Below are 15701 nucleotides of genomic sequence, written 5' to 3' on the forward strand. Positions count from 1 at the left end.
AAAACGACTATGTGTTCAGAAGTCAGTTCGTTGCAACTTTGTGTTGAGAGGGCAATAAAATGTCACTCTATGTTAAGTGGACAATATAAGGCCACTTTGTGTTGGGATAACGATAAAATGCCACTACCTGTTAAGAGGACAAAATAATGCCACGAGGTGTTGGGAGAACGATGTTTTAATGCCACTACCTGTTAAAGAGGACAAAATAATGTAACCCCCACCATTTGTCCCCACCTGTTAAGTGGACAATATAAAACGACTATGTGTTGAAGGAGCAACTTTGTGTTGAGAGGGCAATAAAATGTCACTCTATGTTAAGTGGACAATATAAGGCCACTTTGTGTTGGGATAACGATAAAATGCCACTACCTGTTAAGTGGACAATATAAGGTCACTTTGTGTTGAGAGGACAATATAATGCCACTACCTGTTAAGAGGACAAAATAATGCCACGAGGTGTTGGGAGAACGATAAAATGCCACTTTATGTTAAGTGGACAATATAAGGTCACTTTGTGTTGAGAGGACAATATATTGCGATAAAATGCCACTACTGTTAAGAGACCTGTTAAGAGGACAAAATAATGCCACGAGGAGAACGATAAAATGCCACTTTATGTTAAGAGGACAATATAAGGCCACTACAGGTGTTGGGAGAACGATGTTGTTGAGAGGACAATATAATGCCACGAGGTGTTGGGAGAACGATAAAATGCCACTATAATATTATGTTAAGTGGACAATATAAGGCCACTTTTTGTGGAGAGGACAATATAATGCCACTACGTGTTGAGAGGACAAGACCAATTTTTTGAACCCGGATCTTTCGCCATAAGAGTCGATAATGACAGCGTAATATCGATCAGCACTACCTTGAAGGGAAAAGACCAAGCCCAATTATGAGGGTGTACTTTTTTAATAAACACACAAGGATACATGCTAGGCATCATGAAGGCACCATCCTGTTGGCTGTTAGGTCTGTGGATGTAGGATTTGAAATAGTCATGATCCCAGTCTTGTCTTTGTCCTTCCCTGTCCAGGTGACATGGGTGAAGCAGTGGAATAGTGCGCCTCAATTTCCAGTGTAAAGATGCATTACTTTGGCGAGTCAGAAACCAAAGATCGCCTATGCCCAGATATGTTGCTTTCACAGAAGCAGTAAGCATCTAAGACCCGCATTGCTTTCGGTATTCTTCCAACATTAAGCTGACACACCGTGATATAACCCAAAAACTGTTCAGATCGGCGTTAAACCCAACTCACTCACTCACTGTCCACACTAAAGAATTCAGGTAACGTGACATTGACGTCTGATCACATAACACCCTGAGCTTCAGAGCAGTGTCTTTGTTCACAGGATTCGCTTATTGGGATCAGTGCTAAGCCAGACCTCATGATAGAAAAATCGGTTTAAGCCATTGTAGCGTTGTAGATAGTCGATGAAGTAGTAGCTGTTGAATTCAACGTTGGCGGATGAAGAAACGTTCAGGGCTATGTCGTAGGACGAGGCTGCGTTCGCGTCCATGTAGCCCCTGCAAATATAATTTATCAAGTGGAATGAATGAATGAATGAATGTGAACTAACCAAAGAACGATTGAACGGCAAAACGCCGAAAGTACAATGAGATTTTGTGAAGTGGTATTAAGAGTGAAAATGGAAAAGTCTGTGCACATATATTAAGAAATGATGCCGGGATGAATATAAATATACAGTAAGATGTATGCGAAACTGTCGATCTTTATATTTCCTTCTTAGAAAGTCACATTCACTATATTTAAAAGAAATGTTGGAATCCCAGCTCGCCACGATAGCGTTGCCAGAATTTATCAGCAGCATCCCCGTGCTTGTGGTTTTCACCGAACTGGGCAAAGCCTATATAGTATCTGAATCACTTCGGGCATTCCAGCCACATTTAGCTGACGTTCCGCGATGTAAACGGAATACTGTTCAAAGCGGTGTCAAATCCAACTCACTCACTCTTATTGGAAGCCCATTTCTGGTGTTCCCCCGCTAGTATTAATATTACTGGAGTATTGCTAAAAACGGCCTAAAACCGTACTCGCTGACGCTTGCACTCTTATTGGACCTTTATTCTCCTAGAAGAATGCTGATGGTAGTTTGTAATTGACACAAAATGACTGTGGAAAACATATTGCACAGTGGACTCTCCGTTACATTTCAAGGGGCTCAAGGTTCGAGATACTTGTGAGGCCTTGTGAATTTGATTCAGATTTTCTAGCACTACTTTCTTCGTCATCAGGACGATGGTGCAGCCAAGTGGTTAAAGCGTTCGCTTGTCACGCCGAAGACCCGGGTTCGATTCCCCACATGGGTACAATGTGTGAAGCTCATTTCTGGTGTCCCCCCGCCGTGATATTGTTGGAATATTGCTAAAAGCGGCGTAAAACCACACTCATTCCCTCTTCGTCATGTAAGTAAGGCTTTAAGATGTGACTACATTTAGCTGTCGATGTTTCCCCTGATCACTAACAGAAAATGTATCACCTAGACTGACAATGGGCATAGTCCTCCTGCACTACCTACTTGGCATAGACCGAGAATCCAGGTGAGTCCACGATGGTGACATTAGGGTTGGTGGGTGTTGGTGGGTTCAGATGGTAGTCTGGGTGGAGGTACAGGTACACCGTCATGTTGTAGTCGTGGGCGAAGGTGGTGAATTCACTGTAGATTCCCGCCGTCAGGGTCCGGTACTGATCCTTCATCGGCTGCATTCTCTTCTGCAGCTCCGTCATCAGCTGGTGGGGCTGCAGATGTTGCTGTTGCCGTCGCAGCTCCGTTAGTTGTTGTATTATGTCGTTCCGCTTCTGTTGCATTATGACGCCGACGGAGGACATCTGAGCCATCAATCCCTTGTAGACGGCAGCGTGGCCGACAGGGACGTCCACCTGGACTACCACCGGCACAGCGTACTGCAACGTTGTTTCTATAAATAGAAACAAAAACGGAGGCCGTTGTATGTGAATCTTGGTATTAGACATTCCCTACAAACATACGGACCTTCCGTGGTGTAGTGGTTAGAGCGTCCGCCCGGAGAGCGGAAGGTCGCGGGTTCGATGCCCGACCGCGTCATACCAAAAGACGTTAAAATATGGTACTTTTTGGTCCCTGCCTGGCGCTCGGCATTAATGGTTACAACAAGGACTGGTCGGCTCGGAGTCAGTATAATGTGTCTGAGTAGGGTATTCATGCTTCACTGCGGCATGGTATCTCAGTGGGCTAGCACTATAAAACCAGCTTCAGTCTGGGCTAGTACAAGCAGCCGCACATACACATACACACGCATGCACGTCGTCATATGAGCGAAATATTCTCAAGCACGACGTAAAACCCATTTTCACCTCACCTCACCTCACCTCACCTACATACACACGTTTGGTATGTTCGATCAACATAACAACATTCGAAAGGTTTTATGGTGGACATGTGAAAGAAATTTCAAAATTCCCTTTTTTAGTTTATACGGTAAGTTCTCGATATTTGTCAAGTGAACAATTGACTACCCTTTGCATATGTTATGACGGGTGCCACCGGCGGGGCAGGATGTACTCTCTGTTTTGCGAACACCTAGAATCATCACAGTTTTCAGGATTCCTGAACACATCCTGATGATATAGTCGGGCTTGTACAATCGAAGTGGAAAGACCTTTAGCCCAAACAATAACAAGATTGAAACAGTCAACTTACATGAGATCAGGTAGTTCCCGCCATGTGTGTGGCTAGATAAGAGCATGTCAAAATGTTCAAACAAAAGGCTGAACACAACAGTCGAGACACTATTTAGGTAGACGACTTGTGAACTTGTTCTTGAAATCATGGATTCTGATTAGTTCTGCTAACATTACTTCGAAATATTTCTAAGCTGACAGCCTTGCATATTTCACTTTTGAATAATTAGGGGAATATATGGTTCTAAAGGCGCGTCGGTGTTCAAAAGGGGCTTCTTTCAGATAAACACTTGAATTGCCTTTGCATGTGTTTGTGACGAGTGGTTCCGGTGGAGCAGAATATTCTTACCTTATCTCGAACACCTTGTATCATCCCTGTTTTATAACAATTCTTGCAATTTTGAAGTGTAGGCCTATACTTTTTTGGGCAGGAAGTTTAGAATTCATTCATGGATATCTTTCCAGTACGTCAGAATGTCAAAACGCTTGTTTGAGGAAAGCCGATAAAAAGGTTGTTAATAAGGTGAGGTTTTAGTGTATGTTATCTTAAATTCTAAAAATGTTGCCAAAATATGTACCTTCAAACGATCCTTGTAATGGTTAACAGTGGATTAAGAACATGTTATTACGACATTTAGTAAATTTGTGGGGGGTTGTAATTATTTCAAGTACTTTGGAAAAACTCATTTCCATTCGTTGTGAAATTGTTCCGGGATTCTGTATTATACATGTAACCTACAACTAGTCCATTGTTTCAAGATTCAGATCATCCTATTGTAAACATGAAGTAAGTATTTAAGTCAGTTTTGTTTTATTGTAATAATTTTAATATGAAATCCGTGCCTGTAGTTTGTTTCACATGATTATTTTATTAAAATCGGGAATATACTGCTTTTTTTGTGAAATGTGTATCAAAACACTTGTTTCCACTGAATAGTTTGAAACTGCAACTCCCCGCTGCGTCAGAATTTAACAAGCGTCCTCCTGTTCGTTAGTTTTGTTTCTACAGCTTTGAGTCTGGGTATGAAGTCAGCTGGCGCAAATCTATTCATATATTTAGCTTCCCTGTGAAAACCGACAAGCTCCATTGGGCGAAAAAGGCAAAATGGCTGTGAAAGTTATATAAATCGATCACTGCAAATCACTGACACCAGGTGTTCATTAACCAATATCATGTCAAAATCAGAATCGTCCTTTGCCGTACTGTATAGTTGGTTGGTTGGTTGTTTAAAGCCGCACTCAGCAATATTCCAGCTATATGGCGGCGGTGTATAAATAATCGAGTATCGACCACACAATCCAGTGATGAACATCAAGAGCATCGATCTACGCAGATGAGATGAGATGACATGTGTCAACCAAATCGGCGAGCCTGACCACCCGATCCCGTAAGTCGCCTCTTACAACAAGCATGGGTTACTGAAGATCAATATTCTAACCCGGATCCTCACGGGTTGTCTTACTGTATAGTGTTGAGGATGTATATACAGTGGCCACCGGTCGTGTCTCAATCTTTGTGCTACTCACTCAGGGAATTCTCGCTGACAATGTAGTCGATCAGCTCTTGGGATTCGATACGTCGTACATCGTATTTTCTTCTGGGTGTTTTCAGCCACTTTCCAGCTGGGTATTCTCTCCTTTCGTATTGCTGAACAGAAAAGACAAGTAGAGATATCTTTCTTTGACAAATACCATGCCAGACTTATGAATCGAGAAGGGTGATTTCTATTTTCTATGAACAATGTTTTTAATGTAATAATGTCTAGTCAGATCATAAGATATGTTATTTGCTCATCAGAGAGACAAGACCGAAACTTTTAATAACTGCATTTTCAGTTATGTTACGGTGCGAGGTCTGTTGCCACTCCAACTCTGTCTACATTCGAATTAAAGGCCCATTCACGACATGGTAGGGACACGATGATTTAACTAATTGTTAAAGTCTATCGCATTTGTAATTCAAAGATATACTAATTTTACGGTCAATGGTAAAAAGGCATCAAATTATTGCACTTCCCTCTGTTATGGCTAACGGTAAAAAGGCATCAAATTATTGCTCTTTCTTCTGGCACGGTAATGGTAAATATCTTCAAATTGTTGTTCTTTCTCCTGATACGGTCAATGGTAAAAAGGCATCAAATTATTGTTCTTTCTTCTGTTGCGGTTAATGGTAAAAAGATGATCAAATCATTGCTCTTCCCTCTGTTACGGCTAATGGTAAACAGGCATAAAATTATTGCTCTTCCCTCTGTTACAGTTAATGGTAAAAAGGCATAAAATTATTGCTCTTTGTCCTGTTACGGTTAATGGTAAAAAGGCATCAAATCATTGTTCTTTGTTCTGTTACGGTTAATGGTAAAAGGCATCAAATTATTGCTCTTTGTCCTGATACGGTTAATGGTAAAAAGGCATCAAATTATTGCTCTTTGTCCTGATACGGTTAATGGTAAAAAGGCATCAAATTATTGCTCTTTGTCCTGATACGGTTAATGGTAAAAAGGCATCAAATTATTGCTCTTTGTCCTGATACGGTTAATGGTAAAAGGCATCAAATTATTGCTCTTTGTCCTGATACGGTTAATGGTAAAAGGCATCAAATTATTGCTCTTTGTCCTGATACGGTTAATGGTAAAAGGCATCAAATTATTGCTCTTTGTCCTGATACGGTTAATGGTAAAAGGCATCAAATTATTGCTCTTTGTCTTGATACGGTTAATGGTAAAAGGCATCAAATTATTGCTCTTTGTCCTGATACGGTTAATGGTAAAAGGCATCAAATTATTGCTCTTTGTCCTGATACGGTTAATGGTAAAAGGCATCAAATTATTGCTCTTCCCTCTGTTACGGTTAATGGTAAAAGGCATCAAATCATTGTTTTTGTTCTGTTACGGTTAATGGTAAAGAGGCATCAAATTATTGCTCTTTGTCCTGATACGGTTAATGGTAAAAGGCATCAAATTATTGCTCTTCCCTCTGTTACGGTTAATGGTAAAAGGCATCAAATTATTGCTCTTCCCTCTGTTACGGTTAATGGTAAAAGGCATCAAATCATTGTTTTTGTTCTGTTACGGTTAATGGTTAAAAGGCATCAAATTATTGCTCTTTGTCCTGATACAGTTAATGGTAAAGAGCATCAAATCATTGTTCTTTGTTCTGCTATGGTTAATGGTAAAAGGCATCAAATTATTGCTCTTTGTCCTGATACGGTTAATGGTAAAGAGGCATCAAATTATTGCTCTTTGTCCTGATACGGTTAATGGTAAAAGGGCATCAAATTATTGCTCTTCCCTCTGTTACGGTTAATGGTAAAAAGGCATCAAATCATTGTTTTTTTGTTCTGTTACGGTTAATGGTAAAGAGGCATCAAATTATTGCTCTTTGTCCTGATACGGTTAATGGTAAAAGGCATCAAATTATTGCTCTTTGTCCTGATACGGTTAATGGTAAAAGGCATCAAATTATTGCTCTTCCCTCTGTTACAGTTAATGGTAAAAAGGCATCAAATTATTGCTCTTTGTCCTGTTACGGTTAATGGTAAAAAGGCATCAAATTATTGCTCTTTGTCCTGATACGGTTAATGGTAAAAGGCATCAAATTATTGCTCTTTGTCCTGATACGGTTAATGGTAAAAGGCATCAAATTATTGCTCTTTGTCCTGATACGGTTAATGGTAAAAGGGCATCAAATTATTGTTTTTGTTCTGTTACGGTTAATGGTAAAAAGGCATCAAATTATTGCTCTTTGTCCTGATACGGTTAATGGTAAAAAGGCATCAAATTATTGCTCTTTGTCCTGATACGGTTAATGGTAAAAAGGCATCAAATTATTGCTCTTTGTCCTGATACGGTTAATGGTAAAAAGGCATCAAATTATTGCTCTTTGTCCTGATACGGTTAATGGTAAAAGGCATCAAATTATTGCTCTTTGTCCTGATACGGTTAATGGTAAAAAGGCATCAAATCATTGTTTTTGTTCTGATACGGTTAATGGTAAAGAGGCATCAAATTATTGCTCTTTGTCCTGATACGGTTAATGGTAAAAGGCATCAAATTATTGCTCTTTGTCCTGATACGGTTAATGGTAAAAAGGCATCAAATTATTGCTCTTCCCTCTGTTACGGTTAATGGTAAAAGGCATCAAATTATTGCTCTTTGTCCTGATACGGTTAATGGTAAAAAGCATCAAATCATTGTTCTTTGTCCTGATACGGTTAATGGTAAAAAGCATCAAATCATTGTTCTTTGTCCTGATACGGTTAATGGTAAAAAGCATCAAATCATTGTTCTTTGTTCTGTTACGGTTAATGGTAAAAAGCATCAAATCATTGTTCTTTGTCCTGTTACGGTTAATGGTAAAAAGCATCAAATTATTGCTCTTCCCTCTGTTACAGTTAATGGTAAAAAGGCATCAAATTATTGCTCTTTGTCCTGATACGGTTAATGGTAAAAAGGCATCAAATTATTGCTCTTTGTCCTGATACGGTTAATGGTAAAAAGGCATCAAATTATTGCTCTTTGTCCTGATACGGTTAATGGTAAAAAGCATCAAATCATTGTTCTTTGTTCTGTTACGGTTAATGGTAAAAAGGCATCAAATTATTGCTCTTTGTCCTGATACGGTTAATGGTAAAAGGCATCAAATTATTGCTCTTCCCTCTGTTACGGTTAATGGTAAAAGGCATCAAATTATTGCTCTTTGTCCTGATACGGTTAATGGTAAAAGGCATCAAATTATTGCTCTTTGTCCTGATACGGTTAATGGTAAAAGCATCAAATCATTCTTCTTTTCCTGATACGGTTAATGGTAAAAGGCATCAAATTATTGCTCTTTGTCCTGATACGGTTAATGGTAAAGAGGCATCAAATTATTGCTCTTTGTCCTGATACGGTTAATGGTAAAGGGCATCAAATTATTGCTCTTCCCTCTGTTATGGTTAATGGTAAAAAAGGCATCAAATCATTGTTTTTGTTCTGTTACGGTTAATGGTAAAGAGGCATCAAATTATTGCTCTTTGTCCTGATACGGTTAATGGTAAAGAGGCATCAAATTATTGCTCTTTGTCCTGATACGGTTAATGGTAAAAGGCATCAAATTATTGCTCTTCCCTCTGTTACGGTTAATGGTAAAAGGCATCAAATCATTGTTTTTGTTCTGTTACGGTTAATGGTAAAGAGGCATCAAATTATTGCTCTTTGTCCTGATACGGTTAATGGTAAAAAAGGCATCAAATTATTGCTCTTTGTCCTGATACGGTTAATGGTAAAAGGCATCAAATTATTGCTCTTCCCTCTGTTACGGTTAATGGTAAAAGGCATCAAATTATTGCTCTTTGTCCTGATACGGTTAATGGTAAAAGGCATCAAATTATTGCTCTTTGTCCTGATACGGTTAATGGTAAAAGGCATCAAATGATTGCTCTTTGTCCTGATACGGTTAATGGTAAAAAGGCATCAAATTATTGCTCTTTGTCCTGATACGGTTAATGGTAAAAAGGCATCAAATTATTGCTCTTTGTCCTGATACGGTTAATGGTAAAAAGGCATCAAATTATTGCTCTTTGTCCTGATACGGTTAATGGTAAAAAGGCATCAAATTATTGCTCTTTTGTCCTGATACGGTTAATGGTAAAAGGGCATCAAATTATTGCTCTTCCCTCTGTTACGGTTAATGGTAAAAAGGCATCAAATCATTGTTTTTTTGTTCTGTTACGGTTAATGGTAAAGAGGCATCAAATTATTGCTCTTTGTCCTGATACGGTTAATGGTAAAGAGGCATCAAATTATTGCTCTTTGTCCTGATACGGTTAATGGTAAAAGGCATCAAATTATTGCTCTTCCCTCTGTTACGGTTAATGGTAAAAAGGCATCAAATCATTGTTTTTTTGTTCTGTTACGGTTAATGGTAAAGAGGCATCAAATTATTGCTCTTTGTCCTGATACGGTTAATGGTAAAAAGGCATCAAATTATTGCTCTTTTCCCTCTGTTACGGTTAATGGTAAAAAGGCATCAAATTATTGCTCTTTGTTCTGTTACGGTTAATGGTAAAAGGCATCAAATCATTGTTTTTTTGTTCTGATACGGTTAATGGTAAAAACAATGTTCAAATTATTGTTCTTTGTTCTGATAATGATTCGGAAGAAATAATTACAGCATTAAACATAGCGGGAAAAGCGTGGGGTCGCCAGTATTACCTCATTGAAGGAGCTAGAGGTGATGGTATACATTGGGCATACGTTGGGGTAACAGGCCGGGGGGTAAGGGTATTCCAGCACGGGAGAACTTCCGGTGGAATCCACGGCGCCAATCTGATCGTTTCTTGACGTCCCCGAACCTCTGTTTGAAGCACCATCCTGAGCAAATCTTGGTGCGGACAGTACACGACTGTCGCACACCGCAATCGCAGCAACGACGAACACGGTGATCACTACCTTCATATTAAGTGAATTATCTGGAAATTAATACAACCGTAGGTGTACATGATATTATGTAGCTGTTCAGTGCTCTTCAATATAAATTTACAAAAGTTGGAAGTAAGTTTTTAAATAATTAAAGATATGGTGATGTAACCGCCTCCAGTATTTCTTAAGATATATTTAACACGAAGGAAGATAATTATAACGAAATTGATCTTAAAACGTATCACTATTACGTAAATGTTCAAAATATGTTCTTCGATGTAGGTAAAGGCAGTTAGGACTATAGAGGCATGCGATCTTAGATGAAATGAAGGACAATTAAATATAATCGACGCCTGGATGCCTGTCATCACATTACAACGGAGTCTGTCATGGACAAAATTGTTAGATCTTACGCAACCAATATAGATGATGTATAGTAATACAATCAAATACAATGAATAATAATAATATAGATCATTTGTAATGCGCTTGACTCCACATCACTTGGCCATGCTCTAAGCGCAAACACAAGACAGACAGTAGCGAAGAAACAGAAATGTCTTTACACGTGTATCTGCAATGTCTACCAAATAAACCGCCATGAAAAAAGAAGCATACACTAGAATACTTGATTTGATCCTTAACATGATAGACTTTATGACGTTACTAGGTAAAACAGTTGCTGAAACACTGAAAAGTTAAGGTCCCAAACACTACTATGATACCCAAATCAAATGCATCACCGTTGAATAGACAGTTCTTGTATCTTTATATTTCCCCACCATCATACACAAATCTATGTTGTTTCGCCTGGCAGTTTACTTCTGATTCTGTTCGTAACAGAGCTCACGACAGCCACATTTCGTAATTTCCGTACAAGGTGTAATGGATAAATAATATAAACATATCTTACATGGACCAGCCAGATATCACTTGGTGTTGGAGATACAGTGGTGCCTGCCCACTTCTCCAGAATTCTTGAAGGCTTTTTCGGAACGTAGGTTTTTGCCCTTCACCAACAGTGGCTTGCAGGAGAGAGTGATCTGACGCTCTGAGAACAAAAGACGTCACCTCACGTCACGTGCCCGTAAATAACCTCTGGGCTATATGAGTGACGAAGACAGAGTGACAGGGGTTTTGTAAAGTAAGCCTTGTATGTTTTCCATACATCGTTTATAAATCTACACCTTATGACCTACACACATGACATGAAACATTATGGGAAAACATGAATTATCCATGACCTAAAAATACCCTTGTAATAACAGATTACATGTAAGAACGCTGGGATACTGGATAGATGCTAGAACGGACACACAAAGTGGTATTTTTGTCTTACTATTTGTATATTTGCTCAGTGGATACTCTCAGACACTCAGATAAGACTTTCTTGTATTATGAACAAAAGCCTAAATTAAACCTACAGATATGGTTGACGTATGAACTGTTTGACTGACATGTTAGAAGTTGGAAAGAAACAGCTGAGTTAACTTTTATTAATGGCAACTTCTTTATTCTATTATGATACGACGTTTCATATAAGGACCTATATATTTACTGGTTGACTTATGGATTCTAAGCGTGTGTATTCTTTACATGTGCCGTTTCGCTACACGCGTTAGTACCTTCATGAAGCAAGTTTTACATGCTCTGTAACTTCACATTCGAAAAATAAAGTTATACAAACAATGACATCCGAAAGTCATTTACGTCTTCGCAGATTCTTCAGCTACAAAATATCCGAGATCCTACTCTATCTCAGTCATTCATCTCCATTATAACCTCCTGAGACGTCATCTAGCGTTTTGTGGGTTTTCTGGTGTTATCTTGATTGTCGGGTCAGAGGGTTGAATGACGGCAGAGGGTTGTAGCCATAGGCGGATCCAGAGGGGGGTTAGCAGGGGTTGTTGTTTTTTGGCAGGGGTGCGCACCCCCACCCCCCCCTTTTGTGCTGAAAGTTTGTTAAATGACCATTGAAACGGGTGAAAATGAAGTGTGCACCCCTCCTTTTCTCAATAGTGTGCACCCCCCCCACACACACACCTTTCTCAAAAAGCTGTATCCACCCCTGGTTGAAACCACCTTTTACAATCTGTACCTCTGTTGTTTAACCTTATTTTTACCCTCTTGCACGTCTTAATAAAGATCCACTTCCAACAGAATAACCTGTCATACCTGACTTAACATTTTTTATCGCTCCCGATGATTGGATTCGAACCGTTCTACCTCATGGAATTCAGATGTTGACTTCAAGCTCGCTACTGTTTGCCATTGAGGTTTGACATTAAGACAGAAAATATCAAATAATGTTTTGAAACAAATGTAATCATATGTGGAATATGTGAAAATTATACGGTATTTTCTCAACCATTGGTCGTTGCCTTATTTCACAAATGGATACAGGTTGCCAATTGCTTACGACCCTCAAAGTGACTTATCGTGATCTGATCGAATCATTATATACCCCGGTCTTTCAGCAGATAGAGCGGTACACGCCATTTTTGTTTTTTCTTGCACCTGATGCTACTACGTGGCAAAGCAAAGATACTGTCCCAAGTGGCATTAAACAAGACTGATGAAGATGATGGAGGTTTAACGAGCGCTTCTGGAGTAACCGATTTCGCACTTACCTTTCTCTAACAATATATCCAGATGACATGTAGACTATTACAATGTTTCGGTTGCCTCTCGATATACATGTACATAGACACTTCTGTCTAAATACATGTACATAGACACTTCTGTCTACCGTATGAACAAAACATTGCTACGCAACTCGCATGTGACAGTATTTACACGTTTTCCGTTTTCATTTTACCTGAAGCTGGAGACATGAAATTGTTGCTTGGCTCTATCCATATTAGTCAGTTTGACGTCCCTGAAACACACCATTAAACCTGAGATATAAAGGACAGTTAGACATCCTTGAACCCAATCCTTGAAAGTCTGTGGTACACATACCATTGGCGGATCCAGAAGGGGGGTTCAGGGGATTCGACCCCCCCTCCCTTATTGAAATTGCAAATAATGCAATGATGCAATAGAAAGGTGAAACATATGTACACACGATTTACAAAATGAAATGAACTGGTATTGAGCAATAATAGACTTACAAATCATCAAAAACATGTACCCCGTGAAACAGTCGTGCAAAATGTGCTGCATTGATGGAGCAAAATGTTATCATTGAGGTTCAAGTCAGTTTTGGACAGTGAAGCAGTGTTCAGTAACGCGTATGACCACCATGAGCACTGAATGTTCTCTCTGTAACGCCTGCTCAAGGTCATCTAGAGCCTAGGGGTGAACATGGAGACCGTAAACACGACTTCCAATAATGTCGCAAGCATGTTCAATGGGGATTAACATCAAGTGACCTTGCAGGTCAGTCCATATGCGTGATGTTGTTGATCTAAACAACATCGTTAACACCTCTCTCTCGGGCATTATCATCCATGGACGGGCATTATCATAGATACACATGAAGTCAGAGGAATGATTACAGGTAGGTTTACGCCGATCAGGATGCATGTGTGAAGAGCGGAGCACATTCATGCCACACATTTTGCTTGTTGTTTCTGAGTGTGGTTGTGTTCGGGGGATGTTATCAATGTTATCAGATAAATCAACCTGACAGTCACTAAAGGTTATGTATTCATTGAATATTTACCTTTCAGTAACATGTCGGCAAACATCGCTATCGAGATTGATAAAGATATTACACTGAAAATACGGGTTGCTTATTTTTTTGTGAGGAATATATATTATTACCGACAGTTTGACTTCTCTGCAACCACACCTTTGACCTCGAGATACATTGCGGATAGTTAGACATCCTTGAACCCAATCCTTGAAAGTCTGGGACATAACTGACAGTGTTACATCCCAAACCCCCTCATTGACAGTGTGGTAGTTTGACGTAGTTTGACGTCAGTGTTACATGAACCATTGACAATCGTCTTGAAAGTCTGGGACATAACCGACAGTGTTACATCCCAAACCCCCTCATTGACAGTGTGGTAGTTTGACGTCATTGAACCCAATCCTTGAAAGTCTGGGACATAACCGACAGTGTTACATCCCTAACCCCCTCCTTGACAGTGTGGTAGTTTGACGTCAATGAACCCAATCCTGGAAAGTCTGGGACATAACCGACAGTGTTACATCCCTAACCCCCTCCTTTACAGTGTGGTAGTTTGACGTCATTGAACCCCAGTCCATAATGTTCATGTTTCGAATTCTATACCAGATTTGTTACTCTGACAACCAAAGTATGATACTGTAAAACTATGCCGAAGAGGTTTCTCAAAACATTCATAGTTTCCTTTAATAGCTGATCTGACAGCTTGGTGAAGTGCCAGGGTGTTGATGTGTTCGCGCAACCATCTCTCACGCTCTCGGTCACTAAGTAAAAGGACTTCCACTTTACCTAAAGCTATCGTCCACCGATGACCTCTTTTCGCACCGTCATGCGTCACAAGGGCGATCTTTACGTGAGGGAGCTATACATCATTCTCAGCGTCTGTAGGGGACGGACATATACTGAACCGAGATACCATACACCAGTGAACGGTCGCCGACTGAACGTAGATTTAGGGTTCATGAATATGTTTTTGGATATTTCTATAGCAAAGACTCTCCAAATAATTTACGACTATACGTACACATGTCCTCAACAATATGCATGATCCCTAACAAGTATTGCGCCGTATGTTTCATCCTTTACTTCACCATGGTACAGACACCCTGAAATTGCTCAATTGTCTGGTTTCTTTGCGAGCTGTCGCTTGGCGGGTGTGCTGCTGTTAGTTGTCCTGCAAGAGACGCATTTTATATGCAAGTTGGTGGATGGCGGATGCTTGTAGGGCATTTGAAGGGCATTTTTCACCCAAACCAGAGACAAACATCCTTTAGATTTATCAGCGCTACATTGAATCTGATACGGAACAAGAAAATCTAAATCTAGTTCTGGTTCAGTCCACAGGTAACTTAACTATACACTGAAAGGACAGTGTTTATCTCCATTCTATCATGACAATTAAATGCAATCTCTTTGTAAGGGGAGATATGAGTGAACCGACATGGGTTGGGGTCAAGAGTGGGTTTTCGATCTGATTTAAGGAAAGGCCTGAAACACAGCCTTTCAACAAACGATGTTTACTGAACCTGGTTAACACCACCCATTCCTTACGCTGACGTTATGACGTCATAGTCGGCAACAGACAGGTGTCCAATTTCAAGCTCTCCAAATGTATTCTTCTAGCCGATATCTATGGTACTATTTGTCAAGGAGTATGGCCACACATGACCTCTCAATTATAGCAACACTGCATTTTGTGATTTCACAATGCCTACGCATGGCGACCTGTCAACACAATGCAATTTCTGTTCATTACGTTGATCCTGGTGAGACAGGGTGTATAACGAACAGCCAGTGGTACTGTTTTGAGAGTTTCAAAGCAGGAACTGGGTAATCGTGAAATCATTTCTCTATTGTTTACTGTTTAAGCTGAATTTCTTTCATTTGTTGTCACAAACTTTGCAAGAAAGTGTCTGGATCAGCTGCAAACAGGGCCATTTTTTCACATGCAATTCTCACTAGAGTACATTCCATTATTAC

General features: G+C 39.7%; 1 protein-coding gene across 1 annotated transcript; it reads right to left on the reverse strand.

Moving 5' to 3' along the window:
• Positions 1 to 916: 916 nt before the first annotated feature.
• LOC124255484 lies at positions 917 to 10196 on the reverse strand. Its single transcript, XM_046689407.1, has 4 exons — positions 9878 to 10196; positions 5214 to 5334; positions 2545 to 2944; positions 917 to 1531 (listed from the first exon to the last, which is right to left on the reverse strand). The coding sequence occupies exons 1-4, from the start codon at positions 10118 to 10120 to the stop codon at positions 1351 to 1353; spliced, it is 945 nt and encodes a 314-aa protein (XP_046545363.1). The 5' UTR covers positions 10121 to 10196; the 3' UTR covers positions 917 to 1350.
• Positions 10197 to 15701: the final 5505 nt, after the last annotated feature.

The sequence above is a fragment of the Haliotis rubra genome, unplaced genomic scaffold (assembly GCF_003918875.1).
Source record: "Haliotis rubra isolate DU_JTF1 unplaced genomic scaffold, ASM391887v1 Scf60, whole genome shotgun sequence".
Classification (NCBI taxonomy): Eukaryota; Metazoa; Mollusca; class Gastropoda; order Lepetellida; family Haliotidae; genus Haliotis; species Haliotis rubra.